Below are 13,454 nucleotides of genomic sequence, written 5' to 3' on the forward strand. Positions count from 1 at the left end.
TAATGAAACCTGGACAGAAGATCGCAAAGAAAGAGCATAGGTTATTGTATTGCCCAAAATTCTCTCCTTGTTCATATATGCATCCCCCCTCTCCCTACTCCCTTCCCCGATTCAAGTCACTAAAAGTTCACTGAGAATGTCTATATATTATATCACATATGATGTATCTTGTGATTCTATTGTTTTTCCTTTTCATGTTTGGTATCATTGTAAATGTCGCAGTGCGATTGGTAAAATGGTCTTAATTTCATTGCAGTCATCTGTATTATGAGAAAGATCGAAAACTCAGGAGAATCCTGTTCTCCTCTTTGGGTGGTGTCTCTTCACGATATCTGATAATTCTCCCCTCTCCCCCGAAACCAGGTGTTACCCCCGGGGTACATTAATTGACCCAAAACAACTCTAAAAAAAATATTTGTACAAGCCTGGTCTGGGTATATAATGGTAAGTGGCAGAGCAGTCTTTGGGAACCTGTAACTCTAATGTGCGGTTTTAAAGAACCGCTATAAAGCCAAAACAATCTCTGTTACCTTAAATTATACGTTTATCTCTGTAAAGCTGCTTTGAAACAATCTACATTGTTAAAAGCGCTATATAAATGAAGATGACTTGACATCACTTGTAGCCTAACCAGTAAAACCCCCATACAGTGCTGTGTCAGTGTTTTCCCAAATCTTACACTTGGAACACACTCACACACCACTGTGTCTCTGTCAGGAATGCATTGATGTCATGTATTTATTATTTCTGAATTGGCTTTTAATCATTTACTTGTGTAATTGGCATGATACATTTTTACCTGACAAATAAAATGTTATATTTGAATTATTCTGCATTATTCTGAAATCATTATTTCTAGTAGATTAATGTTTAGTCTGGTGTTTCCGCAAATCTCCTCCAGGATAGATCAAACCGAAGGCATGAATGGAGCATTGAGCACATCATTAGAGAGACCTTCCGATTTCTATGGATTCGATTTGAAATGTAATATGCAAAATGACAATGCAATGTGTAATATGACAATGCATTTCTGTATTTAAATTTACATTTTCCATTACATTTGTGCAACGTTTGGTGCAAAATGAAAATTATATTATATTATTTAAATCTGCATATTAAATTACTAGTTTTAATATGTAAATTGAATACATATTTTAACACTTTATAAGTTACAAAATTAAAATGAAATTGTATTACAGAAATGATTAAATAGTTTTAGCTGTTGAAAATCCAGCTTTGCATCACAGAAATGCATTATATTTTTAAAGTATATTAATATAGAAAACCATTATTTTAAATTGTAATAATATTTTTCGGTATTTTTGATCAAATAAATGCAGGCTTGATGCGCATTAGAGACTTCTTTTTTTAACATAAAAATAGTAATATGTCCAAATTTTTGAACTAGGCTAGTATTGCTGCATAATTATTAAAAACTAGTGCAAAATCAGTTTTTAAGTGTGTTTTTTTAAAACATTCTGACATAAACACTCTGTCAGCTACACTGTTTACTGTTTAATCAGCCATCACTAAGAAATATCTCCTGAACTTTTTTGACAGCGATCAGCTCACAAAAACTGATTTTGCACGGGCACTTGCACTGCTCCCTGAAGTTAAGCACTTTACCTTGGCTCACACCGTTGGTTTCTGTCGTTGGGCCGGGGCAGGGTCCGGGGCTTTACTTTCACGAACACGTCGTTTCTACTCTCCATCTTCGAGACTGAGTGTTTTGACTGCATACTGTTTCAAAAGTCTGCGCGTTTGAACTAACAAGATACAGGAATATCAGACTCAAATAATCGCTGGACTGACTGACCTTCTCTAAGCCTGTGACGTCACTAACAGAACTGGCGCGCCTGTGACGTCATATGAGTGCACGCAAGCGCGAAGCTTCTCCAGTGTCTCAGCTGCGCGAGATCAACGCGAACTGTGTAAAACACATTAAAAAGCCATCATTTACTCACCCTTGTGTCGTTCCCATCACAAATAAAGATATTTTGAATGAAATATTTGACTGACAGTCAAGGTAACTACCACTTTGTCACTTCAAAAAGTTCGTAAAGAGATTGTTAAACTAATTCGTATGAATCGAGCAGTTTAATCCACGATTTCTGAGGAGCTTTATTTGATGAACGATTTAAGCCTTATTTTCTTTTCTCATTCTCTGTTGTTAAAAACAAAGTCTGAGTCCCCAGGCCAGAAACTGGCAGACAAACACAACTTCAACCTTAAGGGTTTTTATTATAAAATGAACAAATACACTTTAATATAAACATGTATTAACAATGAACAAATACACTATATTAACATTTATTAACAACACAATTTTAGTAAATTAGCCTATATTTACTGTAGGCTATATGATTAAAAGAAAAACATCATTCTCTTTCACACACAAACTCTCTTTCACTCTCTTTAACACTAAATAAATTCCTTTTGCAAATGTCAAGTCAAGTCACCATTAAATATATAGCGCTATATAAAGATATACAGTCGATAATTAGAGTCACTGACTAATTACATGCAATGCTAATTCAGTGCTACTGTGCCAGCTATTGTGTCTAACGCAATTCTGTATCTTTGCCAAAGCAGAATTATGAGTATTTCACCAGTGACCTGTGCATGGGGGACCAGAACCACAAATTCAGTAGTTATGCACAAAAATATTAGCTGTAATCTTACTGTCACTAACACTAATTACATAAGTACATCATGATTACTGGTGGGTTTTAACTGTAATAAAACTTTTTCATTTATGTTTTACTTTCTTTGTAATGTTTTATCCATTAAAAGAATATATATATAATATATACACACACACACACACACACATTCTCATCCTTCCATCACAGGAATAAATTACATTTTAAAATACATTACAATAGAAAACAGTTATTTCGAATTGTAATAATATTCCACAACATTGATGTTTCTACTGTATTTTTTTATTAAATAAAGCCTTGAGAATAATAGACTTCTTTCAAAGACATTAAAAAAATCATAATTATTTCAAACTTTTGTAGTGTATATACATATCTCAAGCAAAGTAACACTTTGAAAAACTTTTAGAACAATCCATCTGAATTAAATGTCCATTGTCCAGTGTCAATTTTGTAGTTTATTACAAAACATCATGACACACACAGACACTTCAGTCTCTTCAGACAATCAATGTCTACAAACATGATGTCCTGATAAATACACAGGCAGAAATGTCAGTGTTGGTCTGTAGAAGCGCTGCTGTTGTTTTCTTCCTCGTTCTCCTCCACATGCTCCTCCTGTGGTTTCTGCAGGTCTGTCTTACAGTGCTCCCAAACCTCCGTCTCAATGTACTCCTTCTGCTGCTCGCCGTCACCCCGCGTCCTGCAGGGTCTGTTCCTGTAGTGCAGAAACAATTCAGAACTCATATGGCAGCCATCTTAGACTGGATGGATGAAGCATCACATCTATGGGATCGTTTATGTTACCAATTTCATTGTAGAAATGTGCAGTACACAGCTTTTATTATCCAGAAAGCAACATAGTTTTGGCCCAGATCCGGCTCACATCCGGTACTCGTGGAATCCACATGTACCAGATGTGTCCCGGATCTAGGCCGACACTGTTGCTGTCTGGGTTGGCTACTGATATGACTGCACTCTCAGGTTCTATTTTCATACATTTATTATTACTATGTCCTCACAAACGCGTTTCGGCCTAAGCCATCATCAGTGTGTACACACTGATGATGGCTTAGGCCGAAACGCGTTTGTGAGGACATAGTAATAATAAATGTATGAAAATAGAACCTGAGAGTGCGGTTTTTCATCTTTACTTTTGATAAACGTTTTTTATTACTCGCACCCATAAACTATTTTGCGAGTTGAGCGCGCCTGCTCTTAATACTGATATGACTGAACATTTAATGTGAGTGGATATGATTAAAACATGTTTATTCTCAGGATTTAAACTTTTCAATGAGTGAAAAAAGTCTATAATTAAAAATTAGCTCTGGAATTCTGGGGATTTGCTCTGAAGTTCAGAACCTAACATTTTGATAAAGTTAATAATTGAAAAACTTACGTTTTGAAATAGTAAAGTGCTATAAATACAGCAAGCATGACTGCAAAGGTGACTGTGATCAGTAAGGCAGCTGGAACAGCTGCAAATCAGAAAAGAGATAACAGTAAATACAAGACAGCTTTGGGTGACTTTATTTTTTAAAGTCACCATGAAACCAAAATGGACAAATTCTTTTTTTCTTTTTATGGAATATTACGTGTTTATTATTTAGGATTTATCCGTGCACATCATTTTATATATATAATCTCATGACCTTTCATCAAAATTATTTCCCCTCCTCAACAATCCAATCATCTCCTGATGGACAAGTCCCGCCCTTCATTTCACTCAATTATACATCACAATAAGGACAATAGACTTTTGCAACTTCCATTTCATGCATGAAAGTCTATGTGAACCAGAAGTTGCGACCGACTATATTTTCTGAGTGAAACGGAATATTGAATGAGAAAAATAGAGGGCGTGGCTTGTTTTTTCCTTTGGGAATTGATTGGATTTTGAAAAGCAGGTGTTCCATTCAGCACGCTGTTCATTTATTTATTTTTGTGGATTAATTTGCATGGATAAATTGTTTTCCACAAGACTAGTAATGTGCTCTAGTGAAATAAATAGGATCAATTTTGATTTCATGCCGACATTAACTGAACAATAGCTTCTGTCGTATTGAAAGCAGCAGTTTACCATCCATTGTGGTGCCGCTCATGGGCAGATGTTTCCCTTCATCATCCATGTGGTTAACGGAGGAACCGTGAGAGCGCGAAGAAGGAACCGAGGAAGAAACGGAACTGAGTGGAGACGATGGGGAAGGTTGTTTAGAAAATGGGGTTTTTCTCAGATGAACTCCAGATTGAGCATGTGTTGTGATTGGCTTTCTTGTCGTTCTGGTTGCGGCAGCCTGGTTTTGTATCTCGAAATCTGCAACCAAACAGAACCAAAAGGCTTGTTACATAACAGACATGGCTCAGTGGTTACGTTCACCTCGATCAAGCATTTACCAATTCATCCCACTCACTGCCTTCCGTTTTACCGCATCCCTGGCCCTCATAGGAAACCAATCTGTGATGATGTCACATCCAGAATTTCCTATTTACTTGGCACACTAACAATTTGTGTTGATTTGATGCCAAATGACACACAAACTTGGAAAGGAGTACATACAAAAAAAATGTGCATCAGAAATTTAGGTTATTTGCAATCAATAGGTCTCATTCACTAACCACACGTGTGCACGTTTCTACGTAAAATCTGTGTATAAACATTAATGATTCATCATCACGTTTAATAAAATTCTTAGCACGAATTGAAAACGTACTCAATAGTCAGTGGCCTTAGAAACTTGAAATTTTGGTTACACTTTATTTTAAGGTGTCATTGTTACAGTGTAATTATATATTTAAGTTCTGATTAATATTAATCAACTACATGCACTTGCTATAGTGTTAGGGTTGGATTAGGATTTGGTTGAGGGTTAGTTGCATGTAATTATGCATAATTTACTGTAATTACTACAGTAAGTACATGTAACATATGTAACAAGGACACTGTAAAATAGTGTTACCGAATTTTTTTAAAACACATAGTTAGCTATGGAATAATTAAATGACAATACTACAAAAGTATGAATTAGCATTTTCATATTTCTGTGAAATGACGAACTTGAAAAGGAGTACTTAAAACGTATTGGCTGTTTTATTATTAATTTACAATCAATGGGACTCATTCACTCACCACTTGTATGCACATCTTCGTGCATAAAATCTGCGTATGAACCTTAATGATTCGTCATTTATTTTGCATTAAAATTCAAATAAAATTCTAAATTTGCTCTAAAATATTGCACCAATTGAAACCACATGCATGCAACAAAAATAAATAAATCACATACAGTTGCCTTAGAAGCTAGAAATTTTAAAAAGCCTATGTTTTAAAAAATATAATTAGTGTCTAACTAGTGACTTCACAAAAATATGAATTATTTCTGAGCAATAGTAAATCAAATAAAACAGGCACAGCTCATGAAAGGTCAGAAAAATCCATATAAAACTGTTAATTTAGTTTTAATTGGTTTAATTTGAAAATGGCACACTGCGCTTTACTTGACTATCTTGATGTGAATGCCAAGGATCAGCCTTTGTATGGAGATGATTATGCCGTATTTTATGCAAATTACTATCACACGATGCAAATTTAGAATATGACAAATTCATTAAAGGTACACTATGTAACTTTTTGCCCTCTAGCGGTTAAAAAACAACTCTTCATTTTGCTGCAGAACATTGTTTGGTTGTGCTTCGGCTCTGCGTGACTGCGGATGAATATGGTTCTCCTGCTGCTCATAAAACATTCACTACTAGGCTTAAGAGATATAACCAGTTTAGATGGAAAAGATCTCAAGCTGACTAGCTGAAGATGTTACTGTAGCTTTACCCATTAACAGACACGGTGCTTCCTTGAAAATAAATTCCAGCACAGCGCCGCAACAGCCATAATCAAATTTACCTTCACAATACATAATGCTTTACAATCAACTTTGTTAGAGAGCTGCATAAGACAATTTATTGTTCAATATAATACCTTACTAACCCATTGAGTAATAAAAACGCCATCTCTGCATCGCTTTTACAACGTTTCAAAACCCTCAGTTCTCGCCATCTCCAAAAAGCCAACCTGATCTCACGGCAATTCGTACGAATTAGTCACATTTTACTCACTCCTACGAATTCGTACGAATTGGTCGTGAGATAGTGTTGGAAAAACCAAGCCAATGTTGATTCTTGTTTTATTACGAGCTATCGCATTCTCCATGTCAAACTTTCTCACTCATTGTGACAACTAACTTTTTCTCTAATTAAGGAAATGACGAGACACGCACGGGCGAGTGACGTATGTACGCAATTTCCTGCGAAACCATCACGTTACGTCGAAAATATAAAGACTTATAATAGGCTTACCATAGTGAATCAGGGTAAGACAAAACACGTTTTGGAGGTAGGATTGATGATGTATTGACTCGTTATTTAAATGTTGTTCATTTTGAACAAAAAAAAGATTACAAAGTGTACCTTTAAGAAAAAAAATATGTGTGTATACGTTAGGGGTGGAACGGTACACAGAAGTCACGGTTCGGTTCATACCTCGGTTCAGACATCACGGTTCGGTACGAGTTCGGTACAATGGAGGGAAAAGCAAAACAAAAATGCAGAAGGCTTGTGCATGTCTCAGGCTGTACCACCAAAGGAAAATACATTACTTAAGCCTTGTATTTTTTTCAGTTTATTTGTAGTGCATTGACAATAGTTTTATATAATTAGTTTATTAATTAAATTACTAAAAAGACAAAAAGACCTTGAGATATGTTTGGTAATTGTGCCTGAATGAATTGAAAATTAATTTGCTATATTTCAGATCAATATATTTGTTTTCCTTAAAATTTTAATTAACAGTAACTTAAACACTTTGCAGTTTGAATGATGTCCTGCATAAGCAAAATGATGAACCGTGATGCCCGTACCGTTTCGGTTCAATACGAATACATGTACCGTTCCACCCCTAGTATACGTGATTGCCAATCATGGATACCTAACCACAGTATCTAACAATTATTCACAGTCAAGCCAAATATTTTACCTGTTGAATTGAAGCAAAACACATCAAATTCTTTATTGGGATCTGCACGCCACACGACAATCCCAGTCTTGCCACTGCCACAGTTCGCTTTAACCTGAACTCGGGGAACAACAGCTATTTGCTCGTCGATCCACCCGAACCTGAGATTTAAAAAGAAAAAATGTTATTTAAATTGACAATTTAATGTGTTTATATAATGGTCCATTGTATATTGTTTTTACCTGCATGACTCCAGACCATGTTTCTGTGCCTCTGTCACCTGTGCTTTGCTTGCAATAGTCAAACCAAGATGCTCACAAAGATCTCTGGCTGCCGATGCATTTAAGGCGTATTCCTTTCCAATGGAAATTTCAGTCACACCGGAGATGGCTTGTTTAGGGTTCACTGCCCATTAGAGGAACAAAAAAGAAATATAATGCAGTTAACGATTTTGTATTACAAACTGTTAAAGGTGAGTCAAAATAGTATTTGTTATTATTTATAAGCGGTCTGAGTCATGTATAAAGTCATATAATCTAGGCATTCAATATAGACATCTCATTAAAAGTAGTAAACATCCAAAGATGATTAAGATAAATAAATGCTCTTACCTTTTACCAAATGGATGTCAAAAGTTAGACTAGACATGAATAAACTATTGAAAAGTGTCATCTTCATCATCATCATCATCCAGACTCTTGCCATGGTGGTGAAGTCTGCTCACTGTGAGTTTCTGAGCGAAGTGTGATCTCTGATGTGTCCTGAGTGCCAAGTGGAGAGGTTATAGGGAGGCTAAACTCCCCAGGGGAGCGGCCTGTGCGTAGAGGGGCGGTTATTACATAAATGACCCGTACAAAGTGTCATGACCAAGCCAGCGCGGTGGGGAAGAGGAAACAGGAGGTGCGCTGGCATCTATGAGGGACGGGGCTCTTCAGGAGTCTGCTTCAGGCCAAGGCGAGAATGTTTTCACCATGAAAACACCCAGTGATGATTGAAGACCTGCTGACGCACTGCACCACACAGTCAAACGTTTACATCCTTTGTGTCATAGCAAGAACGGTAGAAATCCGTAACCAATGGCAGGAAATCCATAAGCCAGAGGAAAATTGTCCAGTCATTTCAATATCAACTTTTACAGTGTCCTTGTTACATGTAGTAGTAACAGTAAATGATGCACAATTACATGAAACTAACCCTGAATCACAACCTATTCATAATCCTAACCCATATAAGTGCATGTTGCTAATTAATATTACCCAGCATTAAAATGTGTAATTATACTGTAACACTCACACCTTAAAATAAAGTGTAACCCAACTTTGTCTCGGATGTTTTTCCTAAATTCCCTGAGACAACTGATCACTATGGAAGCCAATTTTCAATAATGACAAACAGATGAAACTATTAAATCAAAATGATGACATAAAAGGTCAAAATTATGAGATACTAAGTCATAATAATGACATAAAAGTAAACAATTATGAGATAAAAAGTCATAATTATTACAAAAAGTTGAAATTAAGATATACTAAGTAAAAGTCAGAATTATGACAAAAAGTCAAACTTATGAGATACAAGTAAGTCATAATTATGACGTTAAAAAATCATAAGAAATCATGCTTTGATAAATCATAATGATTCTGCAAAAGTCAAAATTATGCTTTCTCATAATTTCTCATAATCTCCACACAAGAAAAAAATCATGCTTTGGTAAATTATAATGAGATTAATGAGAAAAACTATGAGATTAAAAAGTCATAATTATGAGATACTAATTCATAATTGTGACAAAAAATAAAAAATTATAAGTAAATTATTACAAAGGGTTTAAATTAAGAGATACTAAGTAAAAGTCATAATTATGACAAAAAGTCAAAATTATGAGATACTAATAAGTAAAAGTCATAATTATGATATGAAAAACCATAAGAAAAAAAAACATGCATTGGTAAATCATAATTGCTATAAAAGTCATAATTATGATCACCAATGAAGCCTATCTCTACAAGAAAAACATTATGCTTTGGTAAATCATTATGACAAACAAACAAAACTATGAGATCAAAAAGCCATAATTATGAGATAAACAAATTTAAATCATGAGATAAAAATACGTAATTATGACACAAGATGTCAAAATTGTAAAATTCTGATATAAAAAGTTAAAAATTATGAGTTAAAAAATGTAATTATGACAAAGCCTGAATCATGACAAAAAAGTAAAAAACCTTTCAGACTTTTATCTCATAATATGACTTATCTCATAATGTTTACTTTTTATTTTAGAATTATGATTTATCAAAGTTTTTTTTTTTATGTGGCAGAAATAGGCATTTTGAAATCTCAGATTTTTTGGCATATCATGGCAAAGTGTGAGACATTTCTTCTAAAACACTAGCGATCTATGTGAAATTACTTGGGTCTTTTTCTTGATAGAATCATTTAAGAAGGAGACAAGCAAAAGTCTCCAATTAGCAACCTATGAAGAAAACATGAGATTAAAGAGATTTTACTGTTCATTTGACTATTCATCAAGTCAAAAAAACTTTATCTGTATTCTGTTTTTATTTTTATTGGTGTCACCTAATAGAGACGTGTTCAGTGATATTGCAAAATTTCTTTGAAGTAAAATTTTTAGGTTGAGTCATAAAACAATTTTATAGTCTATAGTATTTTCAGTGACTCTTAATATGTGTGACATTTATCAATTTGAAGAAGAGTGTAGCAGCTCTGAATTGATTCTCTGTTGTTTATGAAGACGGCTCAGATAGATGATGTGCTTAGATCTCTGTGACCTCTTGAGTTGTTTGTTCGGCTTTGGTCTCTCAAATGGACAATTTCCTTTTGTTCCCTTGTGCTTGCTTATTAACGGGCTGATCTAACTTCCTGTGATATAACGCAGACACAGCTCTATCCCACTTCCGGCAAAACATCTCTCCAACACACACACACTTACAATCATACAACATCATCATTTCACTGCCAGGAAGTGACTTGGAAAAAATTAGCAAATAATTTCTCTGGAAAGAACCTGACAATAATATTTTGCCCGTATAAACAGAAAATATATATATTTTAAAGAATTTTCAATATTTTTGACAAAGAAAATAACACAATATTGTTGCACTGTAAAATTTTAATTTCATGTCATTTTCATTACTGAGAAAATGTATTATTATTATTTTTAATAATTATATTATTTAAATATACATACTACATCTCGGTTCCATTTGTTGTACTTAACTCATTATTACAGAAATTAAAATTAGAATTTGCAGGGAAAATGCACTTGAAAGTCATGATAACAATAATATATATATATATATATATATATATATGCTTAATTATTTTGTTTTTACTCTTTATTTTCTTTGGGGGGTGAAATATGACCTGTTTATTTTTAATTCACCTATTTACTGTACGGTACTGTGAAACCTTTCCCCCTGGTTCCACAGACAAAGCTTAAGCAGACTAAAATGCATGTTTGAGCTGTTTTAACTGAAAGCAACTTGCATTGATATATCATAAAATATGCAGAATTTCACACAATTATTTGCACCCCTAGAATTTTTTACGAGTAAAATATCTCTTAAGTATATTCCCATTAATATTTACCTTTTTTAGCACACCAGAGTGACTAGGAGCATGAAATTGTCCAGCTATGACTTCTTGTTTCACAGGAGTTTAAATATGAGGAAACACAAAGGCCAAATTCCCTTAATCATCCATCACGATGAGTAAAACCAAAGAATATAGTTCTGATGTGCATCAAAAGATTGTTGAGCATCACAAAATAGAAATTGGCTGTAAGAAAATATCTAAAGAATTGAAAATCCCCCATTTTGACCATCGGGGCAATAATTAAGAAGTTCCAATCAACTAAAGATTTTACGAATCTGCCAGGTAGAGGACGTGTGTCTATATTGCCTTAATTTAATGGATGGTGAGGAGGAAAGTTTGAGTGGCCAAAGACTCTCCAAGGATCATAGATGGAGAATTGCAGAGATTACTTGAGTCTTGGGGGTCAGAAAGCCTAAAAAAAATATCAAACAACCCCTACATCCCCACATGTTGTTTGGGAGGGTTTCAAGAAAAATTATCCTCGCTCCTCCAAAAATAAACTCCAGCATATTCAGTTGTCAGACACGACTGGAACTTCAAAAGGGACCGGATTCTGTGGCCAGTTGAAACTAAAAAAAGGGCTTTTTGGCAGCAAACCCACGAGATAAAAAGGATAAAAAGCACCCCATGCCTACGGTTAGGTTAAATATACTGCTGGATCTTATATGTTGTGGGCTTATTTTTTTTTTTTTTTGCTGGAGGTCCTGGACATCTTGTTCAGATACATGGTGTCATGGGTTCTAGCAAATACCAACAGATAGAAAATCAAAACCTGACAGCCTAGAAATCTTATATTTATAATCTTTTTTTTTTTTTTGTATTTGTTTGTGTTTTGGACCATGTGTGTTCTTAATAAAGCTTTGATTGATTGATTGATTGATTGATTGATTGATTATAATGGGCCGTGGTTGGATCTTCCATCAGGACAACAATCCAAAACAAACATCAAAATCAACACAAAAATGTGTCACTGAGCACAAAATGAAGCTTCTGCCATGACCATCCCAGTCCCAGACCTGAACCCTGTAGAAAATGGTGAACTGAAGAGAAGAAGCACCATGAACTTGTGAATCTGAAGGATCTGGAGAGATTCTGTATGGAGGAATGTCTATGATATCTTGTCAGTTGTTCTCCAAACTCATCAGGCATTATAGGAGAAAACTCAGAGCTGTTATCTTGGCAAAAGGTTTGAAAAAACTATTTAATAAAATGTGTTTGTGAGAAAAGTATTTATTTCATAATGTGATTTCCCCCCCAATTTCAATTATTTTACTTCAATTAAAGGTCAGATTTTTGTGAATTTTCTTAATGAAAGATCAAAAGGATAGACAATGCAAATTTATTTTTACAGCCATCTTTGATCATATTTACCAGGGGTGCCAATAATTCTGACCACAACTGTAATTATTTGGTTACACTTCATTTGAACTTTTTTAAGGTGACGTAGTTACATTGTACTTACTCTAATAAGTACTGAATAATATGAATTAACTACATATACTTACAATACAGTTACGGTTAGTTACTTGTAACTGTAACACACACTGTAAACCCGAATAAGTTAGCAAAACTCAAATAATTTGAGGTAATCAGTTACATCACATTTTTTAAGTTAAGAAATTTAAAACATTCAACATAACAGAAACTGTTCTAAACTAGCATAACAAAACATTAAACACTGTAACACTTTATTTCGATAATCCACTTGAGACATTTGACTAACTATAAGTAACTTTGCAACTACGTGTTAACTAACTCTCATTAGAGTATTAGTAGACTGTCTGCTTAATATCTGCTAACACTTTATTTTGATGGTTCCCAAACAGACATTCTAATGAGAGATAATTGACATGTAGTTGCAAAGTTACTTATAGTTGGTAGAATGTCTAAAGTGGACTATAGAAATAAAGTGGAACCTTAAACACTAAATCTCCTACTTAACATTAATCTGGCACAAAAAAACATTTTATAACACTTAATTTTAGCATTTACTCTCCCTTTTAAGTGTCATGGCAAATCATGCTGGGAATAGACATCCCAGCCCAGTTTCAGTTAAAGTTAAGTTTGTCTAAATTAAAAGAAACAAGTTCATAGAAATTAAAACGATTCAACAATTCAACATACTTAGTATGTTCTCAGTTTTGTGAACTCAAAAGAAAAAGAAA

General features: G+C 34.3%; 1 protein-coding gene across 1 annotated transcript; it reads right to left on the bottom strand.

Moving 5' to 3' along the window:
• Positions 1–2,923: 2,923 nt before the first annotated feature.
• Positions 2,924–8,611, bottom strand: lyve1a (lymphatic vessel endothelial hyaluronic receptor 1a). Its single transcript, XM_084109367.1, has 6 exons — positions 8,280–8,611; positions 7,911–8,073; positions 7,690–7,829; positions 4,744–4,977; positions 4,063–4,141; positions 2,924–3,378 (listed from the first exon to the last, which is right to left on the bottom strand). The coding sequence occupies exons 1-6, from the start codon at positions 8,371–8,373 to the stop codon at positions 3,216–3,218; spliced, it is 873 nt and encodes a 290-aa protein (XP_083965493.1). The 5' UTR covers positions 8,374–8,611; the 3' UTR covers positions 2,924–3,215.
• Positions 8,612–13,454: the final 4,843 nt, after the last annotated feature.

Source organism: Abramis brama (genome assembly GCF_963993115.1).
Source record: "Abramis brama genome assembly, chromosome: 3".
NCBI classification, from domain to species: domain Eukaryota; kingdom Metazoa; phylum Chordata; class Actinopteri; order Cypriniformes; family Leuciscidae; genus Abramis; species Abramis brama.

What these genes read in the sequence shown, in the direction of transcription:
- lyve1a (XM_084109367.1), bottom strand. Translation starts at nt 8,373, where the DNA reads ATGGCAAGAGTCTGGATGATGATGATGATGAAGATGACACTTTTCAAT. An exon ending in TGACATCCATTTGGTAAAAG is followed by an intron (nt 8,074 to 8,279) that starts GTAAGAGCATTT and finishes TCTAATGGGCAG; the next exon opens with TGAACCCTAAACAAGCCATC. An exon ending in GCACTTTACTATTTCAAAAC is followed by an intron (nt 3,379 to 4,062) that starts GTAAGTTTTTCA and finishes TCTGCACTACAG; the next exon opens with GAACAGACCCTGCAGGACGC.